This window comes from Gorilla gorilla, chromosome 2, assembly GCF_029281585.2.
Source record: "Gorilla gorilla gorilla isolate KB3781 chromosome 2, NHGRI_mGorGor1-v2.1_pri, whole genome shotgun sequence".
Lineage (NCBI taxonomy): Eukaryota > Metazoa > Chordata > Mammalia > Primates > Hominidae > Gorilla > Gorilla gorilla.
The window spans coordinates 62250872-62272299 of NC_086017.1; the positions used below are offsets into that span (position 1 = coordinate 62250872).

The 21428-nt window shown below is 57.1% G+C and overlaps 1 protein-coding gene and 1 pseudogene across 3 annotated transcripts in view; both read left to right on the top strand.

Annotated features, from left to right (window-relative positions):
- DNAH1 (dynein axonemal heavy chain 1) overlaps positions 1–21428 on the top strand; it is a 78433-nt gene that overhangs the window by 49572 nt on the left and 7433 nt on the right. For 2 of the 3 annotated variants that reach the window (XM_055382574.2, XM_055382576.2), the window contains exons 41-63: positions 297–437; positions 579–739; positions 1248–1405; positions 3591–3764; positions 6957–7135; positions 8260–8490; positions 9991–10187; positions 10672–10807; positions 11737–11945; positions 12211–12382; positions 13137–13328; positions 13688–13798; positions 14511–14696; positions 15013–15204; positions 16518–16685; positions 16769–16960; positions 17154–17285; positions 17806–17931; positions 19298–19417; positions 19542–19691; positions 19806–19966; positions 20826–21051; positions 21192–21387. In XM_055382574.2, coding sequence (XP_055238549.2) covers positions 297–437; positions 579–739; positions 1248–1405; positions 3591–3764; positions 6957–7135; positions 8260–8490; positions 9991–10187; positions 10672–10807; positions 11737–11945; positions 12211–12382; positions 13137–13328; positions 13688–13798; positions 14511–14696; positions 15013–15204; positions 16518–16685; positions 16769–16960; positions 17154–17285; positions 17806–17931; positions 19298–19417; positions 19542–19691; positions 19806–19966; positions 20826–21051; positions 21192–21387 — 3910 coding nt within the window. The remainder of the gene's footprint in view (positions 1–296; positions 438–578; positions 740–1247; positions 1406–3590; positions 3765–6956; positions 7136–8259; positions 8491–9990; positions 10188–10671; positions 10808–11736; positions 11946–12210; positions 12383–13136; positions 13329–13687; positions 13799–14510; positions 14697–15012; positions 15205–16517; positions 16686–16768; positions 16961–17153; positions 17286–17805; positions 17932–19297; positions 19418–19541; positions 19692–19805; positions 19967–20825; positions 21052–21191; positions 21388–21428) is intronic. The other variant, XM_055382575.2, reaches the window with a different exon arrangement.
- LOC109026068 (serine/threonine-protein phosphatase 2A 56 kDa regulatory subunit gamma isoform-like) lies at positions 1412–3308 on the top strand (annotated as a pseudogene).

A 21428-nucleotide genomic window follows, 5' to 3' on the forward strand; every position in this document is an offset into this window, starting at 1 on the left:
AGGTACTCAGGGCCTGGCAGTCCTTAGGGAGCCCCCAACCTGGGCAGGGAGAGCCCTCCTATGCAGTTGTGCTCAGAGTCCCCATTCTTGGCTGTTTGTGCTGGGAGTCCCCCTCCCCATGCAGAAAGCAGGGCACAGGACTTTCCATTTCCGCCGGAAGCAGCCCTGCACCTGGACCCGCTTGCCAAAGCCCAGCCGTGCAGCTCCTGGCCCTTCTGCACTTGGCCATGGGGCCACAGCCAGGAGTGGGGCAGGGAGGGGTTCCAGGCCCACTGCTGAGCCACCTATGATTCCAGGTTGCCTGGGTGAAGTGGATGGACTCCTCAGCTCCATTCACCATGGTACCAGACACCAACTACTGCAACATCATTGTGCCCACCATGGACACCGTGCAGATGTCCCATTTACTGGACATGCTGCTCACCAACAAGAAGCCTGTGAGCGCCCCCCCCAGGCCCTGCCTCCACTGTCCCCAAGGCCTATATTGGGGGTTGACCAGCCTCCCACATGGATGCAGGGGCAGCTCCTCCTGTGCACCAGGCCCACCGCGTGCTCCTGTGCCATCCCCGCTCTGCCAGGTGCTGTGCATTGGGCCAACAGGCACGGGGAAGACGCTCACCATCTCTGACAAGCTCCTCAAGAACCTGGCACTGGATTACGTCAGCCACTTCCTCACCTTCTCAGCCCGCACTTCAGCCAACCAGACCCAGGACTTCATTGACAGCAAGCTGGACAAGAGGCAGGGCACCCCTCCCTCCTTCCTCACCCCTGCATCCCCCCAGCCTGGCCGATCCAGCTGCTGTCCCACCTCTCCACCAAATTATGCTCCTGGGTTTGCCAGAAACCTCCCAGGGGGAGCTGACAGCCCCCCAAGGGGCCCAGGGTTCCCTATCAGACTGCTCCAGAGCCTTCCCTGTACCAAAAATTCCTACAAAGCCGGTCAGCGAGTGGGTGCTCGCCCTGGCTGGGCCCTTGGACAGGGCCCTGGGTCTGTCTGTGAGAAGCCTGTTGTCCATCTGCCTGGGAGGTGAGACTCACTTTGAGGGAGCTCAGACTCAGGTCAGCCTGTCCCAGCTGTCCCAGGACACTCAGAACAAGGATGAGGGTGGGTCAAGACATCTGGCAATTTGGAAGAGGCTAAAATTTAGCAAGGGCTTCCCAGAGGCAAAGCTGCCACCCATTCGCCCCTGGATTCTCAGAGGACCTGGTGGCTGTGGGTGCTGGGCTCACACAGCCCCTCCCCTCAGGCGGAAGGGTGTGTTTGGACCACCTCTGGGGCGCAACTTTATCTTCTTCATCGATGACCTGAACATGCCGGCCCTGGAGACCTACGGTGCACAGCCACCCATCGAGCTGTTGCGCCAGTGGATGGACCACGGCGGCTGGTACGACCGCAAGATCATTGGTGAGTGTGGCCGGCCTGGCTCACAGAGCAAGGGCTAGGCGTGCTGTGCAGGGGCACAGGAGGCCCAGCACTGAAGGCCTACAATACTTTAAGGCACCCACAAAAATGTTTTAATTTCTCTTAAAATTAAAGGGGAGGAGGGAGGCCGGCCGGGGGAGGGGCGGAGAGACGCCGCCGCCACGGCTGCCACAGCCTCTGGAAGCCTGGAAAAGGGGAAGCGAGAGCAAGCGAACGTCTCAGTCCCCAGGCGGCGGCGGTGGCCGCGGGGGCGCGACGGCCGGGGCGGGGGCGCTGCTGCTGCGGGGGCAGGAGGTGGCAAGGGCGGTGGCTGCCCGCTCCAGCCATGCCGAATAAAACAAGAAGGAGAAAGAATCACCAAAAGCAGGGAAGAGTGGAAAAAGTTCAAAAGAAGGACAAGACACAGTAGAATCAGAGCAAATTTCCGTCAGGAAAAACAGCCTTGTTGCTGTCCCGTCTACAGTGTCTGCTAAAATAAAAGTACCCGTCTCTCAGCCCACAGTGAAGAAAGACAAACGGCAAAATTCTTCAAGGTTTAGCGCAAGCAATAATAGAGAACTTCAAAAACTACCATCCTTAAAAGATGTTCCTCCTGCTGATCAAAAGAAGTTTTTTATCCAGAAGTTATGTCAGTGTTGCGTCCTTTTTGACTTTGTTTCTGATCCACTAAGTGAACTAAAGTAGAAGGAATTAAAACGAGCTGCTTTAAGTGAAATGGTAGAATATATCACCCATAATTGGAATGTGATCACGGAGCCTATTTACCCAGAAGTAGTCCATATGTTTGCAGTTAACATGTTTCGAATATTACCACCTTCCTCCAATCCTACGGGAGCAGAATTTGACCCAGAGGAAGATGAACCAACGTTAGAAGCAGCCTGGCTTCATCTACACTTATTTATGAATTTTTCTTAAGATTTTTAGAGTCTGCAGATTTCCAATCTAATATAGCGAAGAAATATATTGATCAGAAGTTTGTATTGCAGCTTTTAAAGCTCTTTGACAGTGAAGATCCTCGGGAGAGAGATTTTCTTAAAACCACCCCTCACAGAATCCATGGGAAATTCCTAGGCTTGAGAGCTTACATCTGAAAACAGATAAATAATATATTTTATAGGTTTATTTATGAAACAGAGCATCATAATGGCATAGCAGAGTTACTGGAAATATTGGGAAGTATAATTAATGGATTTGCCTTACCACTAAAAGAAGAACACAAGATTTTCTTATTGAAGGTGCTACTACCTTTGCACAAAGTGAAATCTCTTGAGTGTCTACCACCCCCAGCTGGCATACTGTGGAGTGCAGTTTTTAGAAAAGGACAGCACCCCCACAGAACCAGTGGTGATGGCACTTCTCAAATGCTGGCCAAAGACTCACAGTCCAAAAGAAGTAATGTTCTTAAACAAATTAGAAGCGATTTTAGATGTCATTGAACCATCAGAATTTGTGAAGACCATGGAGCCCCTCTTCCGGCAGTTGGCCAAATGTGTCTCCAGCCCACACTTCCAGGTGACAGAGCGAGCTCTCTATTACTGGAATAATGAATACATCATGAGTTTAATCAGTGACAGTGCAGCGAAGATTCTGCCCGTCATGTTTCCTTCCTTGTACCGCAACTCAAAGACCCATTGGAACAAGATAATACATGGCTTGATATACAACGCCCTGAAGCTGTTCATAGAGATTAAACAAAAGCTGTTTGATGACTGTACACAACAGTCCAAAGCAGAGAAACTAAAAGAGAAGCTAAAAATGGAAGTACGGGAAGAAGCATGGGTTAAAATAGAAAATCTAGCCAAAGCCAATCCCCAGGTACTAAAAACTGAGAGTGACATGAAAACGTCCAGGGTTACTTGAAATGTTTTTATAAGATAAGACTATGTCTTCACCATGGGGGCGGGGGGTGGGGCTCGATTTCACTAACGTTGTATATGAAAATGTCTGCAATAAAAAGTACTTTTGAACTTTGTAAAAAAAAAAGTTAAAGGAGAGGAGCATGAATTTTTAGGGCAAAGAAAAATTTTCCTGTGTAATATTGATATATTTGTCTTTATTCCAATACTGTTCTAAAGTATAATTTTGAATTTTTGTATGGAGAAGGGGCCACAAAGGTCATAATGCAGCCCTGGCCAGGGCCCTTCCTGACTTCCTGCCCCTACTCCAGGTGCCTTCAAGAACCTAGTGGACATCAACTTTGTCTGTGCCATGGGCCCCCCGGGTGGAGGCAGGAACACCGTCACCCCGCGGCTGATGCGTCACTTCAACTACCTGTCTTTCGCTGAGATGGACGAGGTCAGCAAGAAACGCATCTTCTCCACCATCCTGGGCAACTGGATGGGTGAGTATTGGTGGGGGTGAGCATGGACAAAGGCAGAAGCCCAGGCCAGGGAGGCCACACCAAGGACAGCTGGGTGGCCACCAGAAAGGGTGGAGTGGCCAAACCATGACCGCAACCCTGGGTTCACCTCTCACTCAGCTGTGTGACCTTTGGCAGCTCATGAATCTCTCTGAGCCTGTTTCTTCATCTGTACCTACCATTCCAGGTCGTGAGGGTTAAGTATGATATTGCATGTAGAGCACCTAGCATGAAGCCTGGCATGTGGTGATTGCTGGATGTATGATGCACACAGATATGCACTCACTCACATACGTACATACATATACGTTAGTACTTGCCCAGAAACTCTGGGGGAGGCATGTTACTTTTGTAAATCAGGAAAAGCCACAAGATAGGATGGACGGAGTGTCTCTGAGCCTTTATGGGGTTTGGGGAAAAGCTTACCCCAAGATGCTGTTTCCCCCACCATCTCACCTGGCCAGGGTGAGCAGCAAGAGGTCCACCTAACCCTGAGCCCCGTGTTTCTCCCTCCATCCTCTAGATGGACTCCTTGGAGAAAAAAGCTACCGGGAGCCTGTGCATAAGTGTGGGCCTGGGCGGGAATGGGGCACTGGTTCCAGGAGGAGCTCTGGGCTCTGGTTGGGTGTGTTGAGGCTGCAACCAGGCGCCGTGGTGAACCATCCTCAGGTTCATGCAGGGACCTTGGGCCACTAGGGTGCCAGAGCGAAGGTTGACACAGGCACTGGCTGCCCCATAGGCTCATTCACCCATTCTTAGAGCCCTTCCATGCCTGCGTTAGTGTCCAGCTGATGATAGATGCAAATTAAATGCAAAATGAATACATAAATAAGGGAATCCAACAAACTCCCACCCTGTGTGAAGAACCAGAACTCCAGGGAGCAGGTGTGCGCAGGAAAGCCGTGAGTGGTTTGTGCGGGGCAGGCATCGTGGTGAATCTGCCCGTCGTCGCGGCAAGGCGGCTGACCACTGCAGTCGCTGTCCTTGCCCAGGCCTGCCTCCTCCCCCTGCCTTCAGCTGAAAGAGGCTGTCGAGAAACAGCTCCCTTTTGGGTCTGCACCCACTTGCTTACCTGCGCCCTGCCTTCCCTCCTGTGGCTGGGAACGGACTGCTGCTCCACAGCCAAGCCCAGCCTCCTCCTGGGCCTGCCTGGGAATGTGGCACCCCTCTTCCCCGCCAACACCAGTGCTCCCTTCACCACTGGGCTTTCCACAAACAAGCCCCATACTCCATCTTAACCACCAAATGCAAAACAGCCTCTCTGGGCCCCCTTCCCACCTGCCCCAGCCCATCACTCTATCTCTCTGCTCACCTTGGTAGCAAAACTCCTCCAAAGCATTGTCTTTCCCACTGCACCCACCCTCCCCTCCCACTTTCCTGTGAATGCACCTCTCACCCTCTGAGAGTTCTTGTCACCAGTTGCCTTCTGTGGCCAGACCAGCGGTCAGCCCTCGTTCTCGCCTTCCCAGGGGTCAGTAGTGCTGGCCGGCAGACGTCCCCTTCCTGCCATGGGCTTCTCTCAGGCCTCCCCCATCCCTGGCTGCCCATTCTCGGCTGGACTGGGGCTTGGTCTCCAGCCTCTTCTCCCTCCAACCACACTCTCCTGAGACAGTCCCATCCCGCCTCTGACGGGGAAAACCATCTTTGTGCTGGCAACTCCCAAGTCTACCTCCTCAGCCCAGACCTCTCCCATGAACGCCTGATTCCACATCTCCCCTGGGATGTCCACAGGGTATCTCAGGCCAAACCTGTCCAGAGCCAAACTCCCGAGTACCCCGGTCCCCGCACTCTTCCCATCTCAGGCAATGGCAGCTCCATCCTTCCAGGTGCTCCCGGCAAGACGGGGTCTTGGCGCCATCCTCCATCCCCACTTCCCTCACCCCACAGCTCACCTGTCAGGAGGTCCCATAGGTTCTCCCTTGAGAACCCATCCCGATCGGCCACTGTTCACCACCCTGTCCTCGCCCACCCAGCCAGTGCTATAGCCCCACCATGGTCTCCTGGCAGCTGCCTTCACCTGCCTAAGGTCTATCTTCCGCTTGGGGCCACAGGGACCCATGAAATCATTCCATCAGTCCACACTCCTTCTCTCTCACCCATTGCATCCAGGCAAGAGCCCGGGTCCTGACAGTGGTAGGCAAAGCCATCCTCAGTTCGCCCCGCCTCATCCTCTGATCTCACCGCCTCCTGCTCATCCCCTCATTGCTGGTCCTTAACATGCCAGGCCTGCACCCACCTCCAGGCCTTTGCCCTTGGTGTCCCCTCTGCCTGGGACAATTTTTCTCCAGTTATGTGCAAGCTTGCATCTCACTTCTCTGCTTGACCGTCCCCTTCCTCAGTGAGGCCTCCCCTAGCATTCCGTAAAATCGCCCCCAAGCCCAACTCTGGCCCTCCCCGGGCCCCTCTCCTGCTGCAGGGCTGCCCGTAGCCCTTGCCACCTATTTGCTGTCTTTGTTACTTGCTAATCCACTCATTGTTGTCCTTACCAACAAGAGTGTCAGCTTGACGGCAAGGAGTGTGTCTGTTTGGGTCACTCTGTGCCCAGTGCCTGTGTCAACAGACAGGCCCCTCTCCTGCCCTTGCTTTCCATTTTCTCCACTTCTCCGCCAAGTTTCTACTGACAGAATTTGGGTTCCCAGCACAGAATTGGATAGTTTTCAAAGAACAGGCCGATAGATGTATGAGTGGTAAAAATGCAGGCTGAGGGGTAGGCAGCCCCGAAGTGGGTGGTGAGCCCTCAAGGTCGGGGGTGTGCTCCAAGCCTCCCCACGCCCACTCTTCGGCATCTTGAGGCCTACGTGGATCATGAGACCCTCCCCAAGTGTGGCTCATAGGTGGAATGTTCAGGTTTAGGCACAGCCTCCATAGGACAAGGCAGTAACGGCCCCGCCCAGCACTGACCCCACGAGCGCCCCTAGTTCCATGATGAGTCCCAGTGCTCCGACAGGCCATGTCAGTATAAAGATATAAGGGGTGCAGAGCAGGAGATTCTTCACCTCCCCCAAGCTGGGGGCATCCGAGATGGGGCCAAAGGGTACGTGGAATCCAAGCCTGAAGGCTGGGGAAGGGGCTTGGTGGGGGGCACAGCACAGCAAAGGCAAGGAGGTCAGGACCTGCAGAGGCGGCAGAGGGAGCTCCTGGCATGTGACCCAGGCCATTCTCCTGTTCCCCCAGCTGGGGCCCCCCACATTGCCCACTTCACGGAGCCCCTTGTGGAAGCCACCATCATGGTGTATGCAACCATCACCTCCCAGCTGCTGCCCACTCCAGCCAAGTCCCACTACACCTTCAACCTGAGGGACCTCTCCAAGGTCTTCCAAGGCATGCTCATGGCTGACCTGGCTAAGGTCGAGGTGAGGACCAGGCAGGCACCCTCCCCAATGCCCACACTGCTCTCCCCATCCTCCCCAGCCCCACCAATTTCAGGCCTTCCTGCCCAAACAGGCCCTGAGTGGGGCTTCCTGGAACATGGAGGTGCCAGGCCCTCCAGAGCCCAGCCTTGGTGCAGCTGAGCCCAGTCTTGTTAGTTGAACCCACACCTGGAATGGTGGCTGAGACGGGGATCACATGAGAGAGCTAGGGCAAGACGAGGGAGAAAGAGGGCTTCTGGTGTGGGCCCTGCATGTGGGAACGCTTGAGGGACAGTGAGCAGGGTGCCCTCTGGGAACCAAAAACCCCAGGTGGAAGGAGGGGGAAGTGCAGCAGGGAGCCAGGTGTCAGGGGCACTGGCAGGGGTGGGTCCAGGCACTAGGCACCGTGGGGGGCCAACATGGAGCTTAAATTTGTTCTGAGGGTGTAATGAGTCATGTGGGTGGGCGGGGGACAGACCTGCACTTTGGAATGGGACTGAGTGGCCAGTGTGTGTGTAGCCCAGGCTAAGGAGATGGGGTGAGCAGGACAGAAGCTGACCCTGGCCTTGTAGCCACACTTGTAGCCAACAAAGTCTACAGAAAAGGCTGGGAGCTTCCGGAGGGCAGTCCTGCCACCCAGGGAGATGCAGGGAAGCTGGGACAGAGGCGGCAGCTGAGATGGAAAGAGGGGGCAGGTTCAGAGGAGATTGGTGGGTCACGTCAGTGTGGCTTGATGGGTGGTTAGATGTGGGGTGTTGGGAAAGTGTTAGGAGCATCAAGCATCCCTCCCAGGTTTGGGGTTAGGGGAGCCACAGGGGGCTAAAAGGTGGAAGTGAGGTGCTTGTGACAAGCTAGCAGAGCCAGACACCCAGAGGGCACTCGGCCAGCTGGACTCGGAGCTGAGGCATGAGGAGGCCCAGGCAGCACTGTGCAATCCACCCCATCCTCAGCCAGCCAGCAGTTGCACTTGCCAGCAGCCCCCACACACTGTCCCTGGGCCATGGTGGGAGAGCCAGGCTCCAGTCAGGGCCCCAGGAACTGGGGCCCACCCTCCCTTGCCTGGTGGTTTGAGAGACAGCTGAGGGCTTGGGGGCCAAGGACAGGCACCGATGCTGGGGCTACTGCAGGACCAAGTGCAGCTGCTGCGACTGTGGTATCACGAGAACTGCCGCGTGTTCCGGGACCGACTGGTGAATGAGGAGGACCGCAGCTGGTTCGACCAGCTCCTCAAGCGCTGCATGGAGCAGTGGGAGGTGACCTTCAACAAGGTCTGCCCCTTCCAGCCCATTCTTTATGGGGACTTCATGTCACCAGGCTCCGACGTCAAGTCCTACGAGCTCATCACCAGTGAGAGTAAGGTGAGGGGCCCAGGCAGGCGCCCTGCCCCTGGTGGGGTCCTCTTCAATCTGCCTCCCTGGGGCCCAGGCCCCCTGCAGTCACCACTAACAGACTACCACACTATAACCAGGGGGCCAGGACGCGGGGTAAGACGGCCAGCTCCAGGAGACTCCCGGCATGCCCTTGCTCTCTCTGGGTACTGGTTTCTTCACTTATCTCTGAAAACCAGCCTGTGGTCCAGCTGAGATGGGCTCTAGACACAGGGGCAATCATCCCTCCACAGGGGGCCGGGGGCGGGGCCTGGGGCCATGGGTCTCAGTCAGGACCCCAGGGAGGCAGGGAAGAGGCCTCACTTGGTGGCCCCAGTGCTGCATGGCTGAAGCAGGCCTCCTGACAGTTTCTCTCCACACGCATCCTCTCCTGATTCCAAGAGCTCCCACCAGGGTCACAGGGTCAGCACACCCTGGTAAGCCCCAGAAGGAGCAGGCAGGGCCCTGACCCAACTCTCAGGCCTCCATGTGTCCCTGGGTCAGGCCTCGTGCAGGGGGGCCTGGCTTCTTAAGGCCCAGCGTCCCCACCATGCACAGGAGGAACAGGGTACGCTGTGGCAGGTGAGCTCCCGGTCAGGGAGGGCCCCGGTACACAGTGCTCTGATCGGCCGAGCCCATGATTGGAGTCGCCCCAAAAGTGACAGCAAGCAAGTTCCTACAAGGGACTGCCCCCAAGCCATCCCTAGATTGGGCTGGTTGAGATTCCAAAGAAAGAAGCATTGAATTACAGGGTAATTAGTCCAGAGCATTTATTAGGGGAACTCACATACGGGGGAGAGCAGAGATGTTCTAGCTCAGTATGTGTGCAACAAGGGAGTCATATGAGTTATGGAGTTCACATGAGGACTGAAGGATTTGGGTGGGCTGGGGCTAGCTTCTGTGTGTTTAACAATATGCTTGATCCCTCCGTGGGTTTTATTTTTGCTTTTGTTTTTGTGTGTGTGTGTATGTGACTGGGTCTTGCTCTGTCACCTAGGCTGGAGGGCAGTGGCACGAACTTGGCTTACTGCAGCCTCTACCTCATGGGCTCTATCAGTCGTCCCACCTCAGCTTCCTGAGTAGCTGGGACCACAGGCACGCACCACCACGCCCGGCTAATTTTTATTTTTATTTTTTATTTTTTGGTAGAGGCAGAGTTTCGCCATGTTGCCCAGGCTGGTGTTGAACTCCTGGGCTCAAGTGATCCTCCCGCCTTGGCTTCCCACAGTGCTGGGATTACAGGTGTGAGCCACCGCGCTAGGCCAGTCCCTCAGTGTTTTGAGCAACAATCTAAGCAAGTTTATCAGTGTCTGGGAATGTTCAGCTTGGGCTCGAGCCTGCAGGGGCAACATGCAGCTGGCCGGGTCACAGGTGGTCAAGGCACCTGTGCTTCTCAGTCAGGACAGAGAAGAAAGCGGGTGGGTGGGGGGAATCGGGGAGAACCTACAGTAAGAGAGACCCCGCCTTCCCCATCCTCGCCTTGGTGCGCAGATGATGCAGGTGATCGAGGAGTACATAGAGGACTACAACCAGATCAACACGGCCAAGCTGAAGCTGGTCCTCTTCATGGACGCCATGAGCCACATCTGTCGCATCAGCCGCACCCTACGCCAGGCGCTGGGCAATGCACTCCTGCTGGGCATGGGTGGCAGCGGCCGCAGCTCCCTCACACGGCTCGCCTCGCACATGTGAGCGCCTCCGGGGCGTGCTGGGCAGTGGGCAGCCAGGGCTGGCTGGTCGGTTTGACTGACCCATGCTTTTGCACAGTGGTAGAGGCCTCGGGCAGCCCTGAAGCAGGCCTGTGCAGCCTACAGGCTTCTGGAAAGACTAGTAGCAGGATCTGGGCTCCAGAGAGAGGCAGCAGCAGTGCCCTGTGGTGCTGTGGGGAGGGAAGTGTGGTGCAGGCATCCCAGAGGGATTACTAGGGGAGGTGGCCAGGGCTGCTCTCAGAATCAGAGCTGGGAGGATGGAAGGGAAGGGTGTTTGGACTGAGGGAACAACTTGGGCAAAGGTCTGGAGGCAAAAAAGCAGGTTCAGGGCCTGAAGGGTCTGCAGGTCTGCCCAGGATGGGAGCAGAATTCCAGGTGGTCAGGGTAGGGTGTGGTCACCCACCACCCTTCAGCGTCTGGCCCCAAGCCCCTGGCATGCTTCAACCCAAACTTCTGCCTCCAGGGCCGAGTACGAGTGCTTCCAGATTGAACTATCCAAGAACTACAGCATGTCCGAGTGGCGAGATGATGTGAAGAAGGTCCTGCTCAAGGCGGGCCTGCAGAACCTACCCATCACCTTCCTCTTCTCAGACACCCAGGTGCCACTGCCACAGCAGAGGGCAGGGCTCGGGGGGGCTGGACACAACCCCATCTGAGCATAGCATCCCGGAAGGTGGCCAGTCCTTCATGCCCAGCTCACAGTCAGGGCAGATCTCAGAAGAGACCACCAGGACCAGGTGGGGCCACAGATGGGCAGGTTGAGAGCATGAGACCAAACCCAACCTCTCAGAGCTAAGGTGGGGTATAGATCATCACTCATGCCCCGAAGGTAAAGAAGGCCCTGGTAGCATAGCACCCCACTCACTGGCCAATGGCGTCCCACCTCAAGGACCACAGGGCTTGTCCCCAAAGTGCTAGGGACCCATGGCTTCCCTGCTCCCTCTTGGGATGGCATGAGGCTTCTCCCTAGATCTCTGAGAGGTTGTCTAGGGTCACACGACAGAACAGGCTTCAACCTGGCTGGTGGTCAGGGTTGGGCCCAGGGGCCCAGCCTGAAGCCCCTGAATGTGCCCCACCCTAGACAAAGGCCCCTCTGCTCCCAGCCCTGTCCCAACCCCAGAGCTCCCTTCAAGGCAGCCACTGTGAGTCAGGAAACGGAGGATGCCATCTAACACAAGCCAGGCCCAGGCTGTATGAGATGGGCAAGGACCTATCTCTGCCCGTGGCCATGGTTTCCTCTTGTGAGTAAACTAAGGCATGGAGAGGGGTGAAGAGGAAGATGCCACAACCCCCACTGAGGACCCAGGGTCCTGCCACAACCCAGTGGTTTTCAGAGCTTCTGCACGGGGGCAAGTCCTAGACTATGACTACAGGCTAGTCTCTTATGAGGTCACTTGTGTGACTCTGGGCTTCTCTGAGCCTTAGTGGTATAGTCTGTCAAATGGAGCTGTTGTGAAGGTCCAGCGAGACTGTGGTCATAGAGTCCAACATGCAGGGGCTTAGCTCCCCACCCTTCACCCCTCCCCAGATCAAGAACGAATCCTTCCTGGAAGATATCAACAACATCCTAAACTCTGGTGACATTCCCAACCTCTATACTGCGGACGAGCAGGACCAGATCGTCAGCACCATGCGGCCCTATATCCAGGAGCAGGGCCTACAGCCCACCAAGGCCAACCTCATGGCTGCTTACACCGGGCGTGTGCGCAGCAACATCCACATGGTGCTGTGCATGAGGTACAGGCAGCTGTCGCCAGGCTGCGCCGGGGCAGCGGAGCTGGGTGTGTACGTGGGCTGGCCCCGGGGACACTGGACGCCATGCACTGGGGCCTGAGATGAGGAGACGCGGCCCTGGGCCTGGCCATCATGCCATTGGGCCCAGGCTGCTGTGCTGCTGTGTCCTGGCTGCCATGCCACAGGGCTGTGCAAGGGCCCTGGGTCCTGGGCTCCTGGGGTCGTTGGTCAGTGTCTCTGGACCTCATTTGGATTCCTGACTTTCCAGCCCCATCGGAGAGGTCTTCCGAGCTCGTCTGAGGCAGTTTCCCTCCCTGGTCAACTGCTGTACCATCGACTGGTTTAACGAGTGGCCGGCAGAAGCCCTGAAGTCTGTGGCCACCATGTTCCTCAATGAGATCCCAGAACTGGAATCCTCCCAGGAAGAAATCCAAGGACTGGTGGGTGTCTTGCTGAAGCTCAGGCCCTTGGGGAGACCTGTTTAGCTTGGGGCATGGGCTCAGGGTCACCAAGGTCTGGATGAGATTCCCAGGCCCACCACCGAGGGTAAGCTTTGGGTCAGGCTGTGTTTCCTGTCTAAGCCTCCGTTTCCTCATCTGTAAATGGGCAGAGCCACAGGTCATCACAGTGACTAGGGTGCTGCGCACACAGCTGCACGGGTACTGCTTCCCTTATTCCCTGAGGGCCTCATGGTGCTTTCTTCCAAGAACCCCCAATAGAACTCCAGAGATCACAGATGGGGGTGTAGATTTGCCTGGTCCAGCCTGAGACGGTGACAGTCCCAACATTTCCCTACCCAGCTGTGCTGAGGCCTTGGGCCCTCTCTCCCCCTAGATCCAGCCTCTGAGGGGGAACCACCTCAGGGCTCTCAGAGAGAGGCAGGTCATGGGGGCTGTGAAAAGACCACTGGTCCAAGAGCTGGGAGACAGCTAGATCCAAGTTCAAAGCCAGCCCTGCCCTTGACAGCTATGTGAACTTGAACTAACCCCTGGACTTCCCTGGGCCTGGGGTTTTTCATCTGCAGAAAAGGTGACCTCGACCTGGAGGTCTTGAGGCTCACAGAGTGAATGTGAAAGGCATGGAGGTTCCTGCTGTGGCCCCCTCCTCGGCCCAGGTTGCAGTGGCTGTGGGCACCCAGTCCCTGTCTTTCCTGGGGCCTCTACCAGGCCGGCATCCATGGTCTTCCTCCCCCAGATCCAGGTCTGTGTGTACATCCACCAGTCGGTGTCCAAGAAGTGCATCGAGTACCTGGCAGAGCTGACCCGCCACAACTATGTGACCCCCAAGAGCTACTTGGAGCTGCTTCATATTTTCTCCACCCTCATCGGGCAGAAGAAACTGGAGCTGAAAACTGCCAAGAACCGCATGAAGAGCGGCCTTGACAAGGTGGGCCCAGGCGAGTCCCCGTGGACAAGGTCAGCTGCCTGCAGGCTGCCCGCTCACTCAGCCCTGACTCCAGCGTGACACCATGCTCCGCCTTTCAAACTGCAGCCCACGACGTTGAAGTGGGTGGCTTCCCCCCTCATCAAAAGAACAAAAGTTGCCAGTCAAGGGCCAGGCCAAAGCGTGGCACCCCACAGATATTTGGGGGACTGATGCCCTTCCTCTGGGGTCGGCTGGGCAATGTGGGGGCCACTGAAGCTGCCGGCCACAGCTTCTCTCTCATGAATGAGGGCGGCCCAGCAGGCCCTGTGCTCTCTCTGTCCCTGCCACACCTGTTTTCCTGTCTCTGCCCTGACCCCTAGCTGCTGTGCACTTCTGAGGACGTAGCCAAGATGCAGGAGGACCTGGAGAGTATGCACCCCCTGCTGGAGGAGGCTGCCAAGGACATCATGCTCACCATGGAGCAGATCAAGGTTGGGGTGCTCCCGAGCCCCTCCCCAATGCCTGACTCTGAGGAAGCTCGGCACCCCCACACAGGCGCAGGCTCGCTAGCTGCCTGGCCGCTGCAAGTCATCTGGCCTCCGTGTGCCCCAGCTTCCTCAATCAGTAGCCATCCATTTTGTCATAGAATGTTTGCCCAGTAGCTCTTCTATGCCAGGCACTGCACTGGGCAGGGGGTCGGTGAGGAGCAAGGCAGAGGAATCTGAACGATTCCAATAACCACAACCCGGAGTCTGCCCAGCACAGGGCCCCGCGTTGGAGGGCCCGATCCTCATGGCAGACCTTGCAGTTTGTGTATTCCTTATGACAGCTTTCTGGAAGGAATAGTCAAGTGTCCTGCTCGGCAAAGTCAGTGCATTGCAAAATTTCCCAGTAGATAGAAAGAAGCTAAAAGAAAGGTGGGAGGAGCGTCTTTCTCTGTCTTGCATGAAGGTGCCTGCAGGCTTAGGGGGCCCTGCCTGTGGGGCACTTATATCTAAACTTGTAAGGCCCCAAGCCACACGCCAGGCCCATGGTGAGCACTCAGGAGGTGGAAGGGGTTCCTGGTACTCCCAGACCTCTCTGGCCTGTCACAGCTGGAGGACCCTTGGAGAACAGGGCACCCCAACTCTCCTTCCATCTGGGGAGACTGAGATGCAGAGAAGAGAAAAGGGGGGAGGACATCCCTATGTCTCCCATCCCCAGGTGGATACGGCCATCGCCGAGGAGACCCGGAATTCAGTGCAGACAGAGGAGATCAAAGCCAATGAGAAGGCCAAGAAGGCACAAGCTATTGCTGACGATGCCCAGAAGGACCTGGACGAGGCGTTGCCAGCCCTGGATGCGGCTCTGGCCAGCCTGCGCAACCTCAACAAGAACGATGTGACCGAGGTGGGCAGCAGGGCATCTCCTGGCATTCCCTCTCATATGCCTCTGTCCTCAAGCCTTCCCTCTGCACATCCCCTGGGACCCAGCAGCCTGCCCCACCCTCCTCATTCCAGCCCCCAGGGCCTAAGTAGGAGCATGGGCACCTGGGTTGGGGAACAGAAGGAACTGTGGGCTGAGGCCAACCTCGGTGGATCTCTGGATATGCCCGTGTCCTGTAGTAGTAGAGACTTGGTTGGTAGGGCCAACCTTTCTGGCAGGGTCCCTGCCGAGGGGTGCCCACTGGGTCTGAGTCTTCCCCACTTGGTGGCTGGGCCTGCAGGTACGTGCCATGCAGCGGCCACCCCCGGGTGTGAAACTGGTCATAGAAGCTGTGTGCATCATGAAAGGCATCAAGCCCAAGAAGGTGCCTGGAGAAAAGCCAGGCACCAAGGTGGATGACTACTGGGAGCCTGGCAAGGGGCTGCTGCAGGACCCGGGCCGCTTCCTTGAGAGCCTCTTGAAGTTTGACAAGGTAAGCATGCCAGGCACCCTGGCCAGCCAGCGAGTGAGGACAAGGCCCACCCGGCAGGACAGTGAAGCTGGAGAGGAGCTTGCCCCACCACATCATCTGCATGTGCAGTGGCCTCTGTCCTGTCTCTCTCTGTCCACCTCCACACCACCAGCACCACACAAGGGCCCGAGGGCCACGCAGATGGCTGGAACCAGAGCCTGGCCCCAAGGAGTTCTCGGTCTGGTAGGGTGACAGACCCACCCACAGAAAGGTATTGAGGAAATTGGGACCTGGACAGGCTCCTGTGCCCCATAGGAAGTCACCCATGGTCATTCCAAGTCTCCACAGCCTGGGGATTCTCTTTCATGCCCTTTCATCCCAGAAACCCCCAGGCCTTGGCCAAGACCTTCACCATCTGCCCAGTCATCCTCTCTCTCCCTCAGCCTCAGCACCTGGGGCCCAGCTTCCCTGTCTGTCTCCGGGTTTCTCTGTCCATCTGGGGCCATCAGTATCCTTGGGCACGTGGTCTTTCGGGGGCTGTGCCATGGTTAAGTAGCCTGGAGCTCATAACCTCTTTGGGGGTTTCCTCTGCATCCCAGAAATTAGCTAGGGGGCAGCTGCCTGTCCCACACAGGCCACCATCCACTGTGTGTCAGTATCAGGCCCCGGGCACATCCCACACCCATTTCAGCAGCATCTGGACCCCTTATGGGCTACCCCATCCCTCCTTCTCCTCTTCCATCAGACAGGAAACTAGAGGCCCCACAGGCCTAATCAAGTCCCTCTGAGAGAAGCGCCCAAGTCAAGAGTGCTCAAGGCTGGTGCTTAGGCTCCCCTGGGCCCAAGCTCTGACCCCTGGGAGCTCGTGAGCAATGCAAATACCTGGGCCTATTATGAACTACAGGGCTGGACTCTCCCTGGGTGGGACAAGAGCCCCAGGGGGTGGGGTAGGCTCTTGAGGTTGAACATGAGCCTGGTGGGCCTCAGAACCATTCACTCATCCCAATACTTGCTGATGGTCTTGCTTTCAGGAAGTAGCCCTTGCCTTTAAATGAGCTTTTAAGTGGGGTCTTGTGTGTTATGTGCTCTTGAGACTGCCGCAGTATCCCAAGGAAGACCTCCCTAATCATATGATCTAAAATCCTGGGGACCAAAGATTACCTTCTGGCCAGCCTTTCTGGGCTATGTTGTTCCTTAAGGAGAAAGAATCTATACTGAGGCCTGCACAGGGCATAAAAGCCAGGGTGTCCCTCAGCAGGCCCTACCTCCCAGCAGAGCCCTTCCCCTGTCACCCTTGAGAAGCAGCCTCTTGAGACCCAGGCTTCCCACCTCAGGACAACATTGGCGATGTGGTGATCAAAGCCATCCAGCCGTACATCGATAATGAAGAGTTCCAGCCAGCCGCCATTGCCAAGGTGTCCAAGGCTTGCACCTCCATCTGCCAGTGGGTGCGCGCCATGCACAAGTACCACTTTGTGGCCAAGGCCGTGGAGCCCAAGCGGGTGAGGTCTGAGTGGAGCTGGTGGGGGAGGGCTCCCCTCCCCGGGGTACTCGGCGAGCTAATCCTGCGCCCTCCGCCCCACAGCAAGCCCTGCTGGAGGCCCAGGACGACCTGGGGGTGACACAGAGGATCCTGGATGAGGCAAAACAGCGCCTTCGTGAGGTGGAGGACGGCATCGCCACAATGCAGGCTAAGTACCGGGAATGCATTACCAAGAAGGAGGAGCTGGAGCTGAAGTGTGAGCAGTGTGAGCAGCGGCTGGGCCGAGCTGGCAAGGTGCGCACCCTCCTCCTGCAAGGCCTGCAAGCGGGCCTGGCCCAGACGGGCCAGAAAGGACCAGGGCGCTGGTGGGTCCTGGGTTGGCTGTCCACACCCCCTCCCTGGCAACTCCAGGTGCTACAGTGGGTAGGGCCAGCCCCAGGCCCCTAGCCCAGCCTCCCAGAGCCCACCCCACGGGCTGCCCCTCCAGCTCATCAACAGGCTGTCGGATGAGAAGGTGCGCTGGCAGGAGACGGTGGAGAACCTGCAGTACATGCTCAACAACATCTCCGGCGATGTCCTGGTGGCCGCTGGCTTTGTGGCCTACCTGGGCCCCTTCACGGTAAGAAGTCCCCACCTCTGTCTCTGACCAGCCTTGCCTTCCCAAAGAGACCCTTCCTCCTTGAGGCCTCACCTCCATGACAGGCAGCCTGCAGGTGGTTCTCCGCTCACTCAGTCATTCAACAAGCACTTAGCAGGCTCCCTCTCTGAGCCAGGCTCAGAGCACTGGGGATACAGCAGTGTACAAAACAGCCAGAAAAGCCACCTAGTGGGAACATAGAAGAGCTCACACTTCTGCACTTGCTGCGTGCCAGGCACTGTTCTAAACATGCCATCTGTGTCCCATTTAATCCTCATAGCCGCCATTACAGGCAGGCATCGTTAGCTTTGCCTGTTTCGCAGATGAAGGGCTGAGGTTTGTGGAGGCCAAGAAAGTCACCCGAAGTGGGATTAGAATGCAGGTATCTGGCTCCGTGTCTGAGCTCAGATCTCTGCAACTGCCAAGCACTGTGGCTTAGTGGGAGTTGGGAGGTCTCTGTGAGTGTCATGGTGGGGTGGTCCTGAGTCTGGCATCTCCCCAGGGCCAGTACCGCACGGTGCTCTACGACAGCTGGGTCAAGCAGCTCAGGAGCCACAATGTCCCACACACCTCCGAGCCCACGCTAATCGGGACGCTGGGGAACCCTGTGAAGATCCGATCGTGGCAGGTGCCCACCCCAGGGGCAGGAGTGCCCAGGCAGGGCCTGTGGTGTGGTCCAGGCTGGGCCAGGAGCCTTCTGCCTCCTTCCTACCCTGCTTTCCAGGGCCTGGCTCGGAGCTGCCTCTGCTGAACCCTCCTGTGCCCAGCAAGAGGGTGGTAGGAGGACAGGAGGAGAAAGCTGGGCTGAGTGTGGCACAGATGCTAGCTAAATGTGGGGAGAGGGATTAGGGGTACTTTTAAGAGTGTGATGGACCAGGCGTGGTGGCTCACGCCTGTAATCCCAGCATTTTGGGAGGCCAAGGTGGGTGGATCACCTGAGGTCAGGAGTTAGAGACCAGCTTGGCCAACATGGTGAAACCCCCTTCTACTAAAACTACAAAAATTAGCCTGGTGTAGGGGCACACGCCTGTAAGCCTGTAATCCCAGCTACTCAGGAGGCTGAGGCAGGAGAATTGGCTTGAACCCAGGAGGCGGGGGTTGCAGTGAGCAGAGATTGCGCCACTGCACTCCAGCCTGGGTGACAGAGCGAGACTCCGTCTCAAAAGAAAAAAAAAAGAGTGTTGGGTGGAAGTTGAGAAACAGTGTCCACAGTAGGGTTTAGAAGGGTTGTCTGGTCAGATGCAGTGTAATCCCAGCACTTTGGGAGGCCAAGGCAGGTGGATTGCTTGAGCCCAGATGTTTGAGACTAGTCTGGGCAACATGGCAAAACCCCGTCTCTACTAAAAATTCAAAAATTAGCCAGGCATGGTCGTGAATGCCTGTAGTCCCAGCTTCTCAGGAGACTGAGATGGGAGGATCACCTGAACCCAGGAGGTGGAGGCTCCAGTGAGCCAAGATCATGCCATTGCCAAAAAAGAAAAGAAAGGTAAAGAAAAGAAAATAAAAGAAAGCTTTCCTAAAGGAAGTATCTGAGCGAGACTCTGAAGGGCAGGGAGAGTTGGCAAAGAGAGGTAACCAAGAGGCCATAGGCAGAGGCCAGGCATGGGCAGAGGCCAGGAGGGTCAGTGGGGTATGGGCTCTATGAAGATGGTCTCATCAAGTGAGCACTCGGTAGGCAAGAGGACAAAAAGGCACAGCGAAGGAGGGCCTTTCTGTCTGTGGGTTTCTCTGTCCATCTGGGGCCATCAGTGTCCTTGGGCCTGTGCTCTCTCAGGGGCTGTGCCATGGTTAGGTATCCAGCCCAGGAGCGAGGGAGAGGCAGGAGTCCTGGGGGTGAGGCATTGCCTACATTGTCACCTGCCCCCAACCTCCAAGGGGATGCAGTAAGGAGAGGGAAGTCCATAGCCGAAACACGAGGCCGGGAGATGCTGATGCCCTCAGTGACCCTGCTTGCAGGAAAGCCCTGACCCAGTCCAGTGGCTGCCTCTCCACAGATCGCTGGCCTCCCCAACGACACACTGTCAGTGGAGAACGGGGTCATCAACCAGTTTTCCCAGCGCTGGACCCACTTCATTGACCCTCAGAGCCAGGCCAACAAATGGATCAAGAACATGGTGAGCCCACCCACCAGGCACCACCACCCCACCCCAGCCAGGCATAGCAAGGGCAGTGGTGAGCCGCAGAGCCTCAGGCTGGCTCTCAGTCCCTGCAACCCCTTCTTTTCCCCTTCCCTTACAGGAGAAGGACAATGGGCTGGATGTGTTCAAGTTGAGTGACCGCGACTTCCTGCGCAGCATGGAGAACGCCATCCGCTTTGGCAAGCCATGTCTCCTGGAGAACGTGGGCGAGGAGCTAGACCCAGCCCTGGAGCCGGTGCTGCTCAAGCAGGTGGGTCTGCAGTGGTGATGGCAGGGTGGCAGTAGGCCTGGACAGGGCAGTCCCCTTCCCCTGCCCCACTGGTGATGCTCAGGCCACAGTACCCACCGGTCCCACCCACCACAGACGTACAAGCAGCAGGGAAACACGGTGCTGAAGCTGGGGGACACGGTGATCCCCTACCATGAGGACTTCAGGATGTACATCACCACCAAGCTGCCCAACCCACATTACACGCCCGAGATCTCCACCAAACTCACCCTCATCAACTTCACCCTGTCGCCCAGGTGAGCCCCCACTCTTGGGAACGCCCAAGCATCAGCTCTGCCTCTGCCTGCCCAGCTGCTCCTCTCCCACCCCCAGGCCGGGAGTCAGTGGGACTTCCCCCACTCAAAGTCTCCACCAGTTTCACCCCAGGCACTCACGTTCGAAGCCTTTCTAGCACTTCCACCAGCTCCTCCTACCCACCACTGTTTCCACCTAAGAACCTTCATCCCCACCTCATCCAGATCCCTGGTCAGGGTCCCCAGCCTCTGTGTCTAGCACCAGCCTCACCTCCTCCAGGGACCCCTTCTCTCCTACTGAGCCCTCGCCAGGCCCTGTGCCCTCATCCTCAGAGCTGACCCAGAGCCCTGAGTCGGGCACACTCTGGCTCCTTGAACCCAAATGCCCTGCTTCTTATCCTTGCTGCCATGAGCCTGGGCACTGTGGTTTTCGCTGGCCATCCATACACAGCCCACAGCCCACAGGCCTGCTTTGTGCTAAGGCCTCCATTTCAGTGGTCAGTATGAACCTCTCCACAAAGCAGGGGGCAAAAACACCCTGAAGGCCTGCCCTGGGTATCACAGCCCCCACTTGCCAAGGAGGTATTGTCCAGAGACCCCAGCCGCTCACACATCCAACTGCTCAGCCCCTTCTAGGATTCCAGGCTGCCACCCAGGGTCTCACTGAGAACTGATGTCTTTGAAGGCAGGCTCTGCACTAGCCCTGCAGCCTGAGATGGAGGCTAGGCCTCCTAGGCCAACACTGGCAAGGATGCTGGGCTCTTGGAGCCCCAGAAGCACAGGTGGATGGGTGAGCAGGTTCACGGCTAGCCCTCCGGGGCCCACCAGGTATTACAGACTTGGTGTCCCCTGCCCCCGGCAGTGGCCTAGAGGACCAGCTACTGGGCCAGGTAGTGGCAGAGGAGCGACCCGACCTGGAGGAGGCCAAGAACCAGCTGATTATCAGTAATGCCAAGATGCGCCAGGAGCTGAAGGACATTGAGGACCAGATCCTGTACCGGCTCAGCTCCTCCGAGGGCAACCCTGTAGATGACATGGAACTCATCAAGGTGCTGGAAGCCTCCAAGATGAAGGCCGCTGAGATCCAGGTCAGCTGCTGCCTGCCCACCCACCTGCCCCGGGAGTGCCCCGGGCCTGCCCCCCACCTCTCCCTGCCTGCCCTAGGCCTGCCCCCCAAACCCCCTGCCTTCTGCTCTTTGACCCCTCCCCCCACCCACTACACCCACAGGCCAAAGTCAGGATTGCAGAGCAGACGGAGAAGGACATTGACCTGACGCGCATGGAGTACATACCCGTGGCCGTCCGCACCCAGATCCTCTTCTTCTGTGTGTCCGACCTGGCCAATGTGGACCCCATGTACCAGTACTCCCTCGAGTGGTTTCTCAACATCTTCCTCTCGGGCATCGCCAACTCAGAGAGAGCAGGTAGCACCGGCATGCCAGGCTCCTACCCTGCACAGATATGA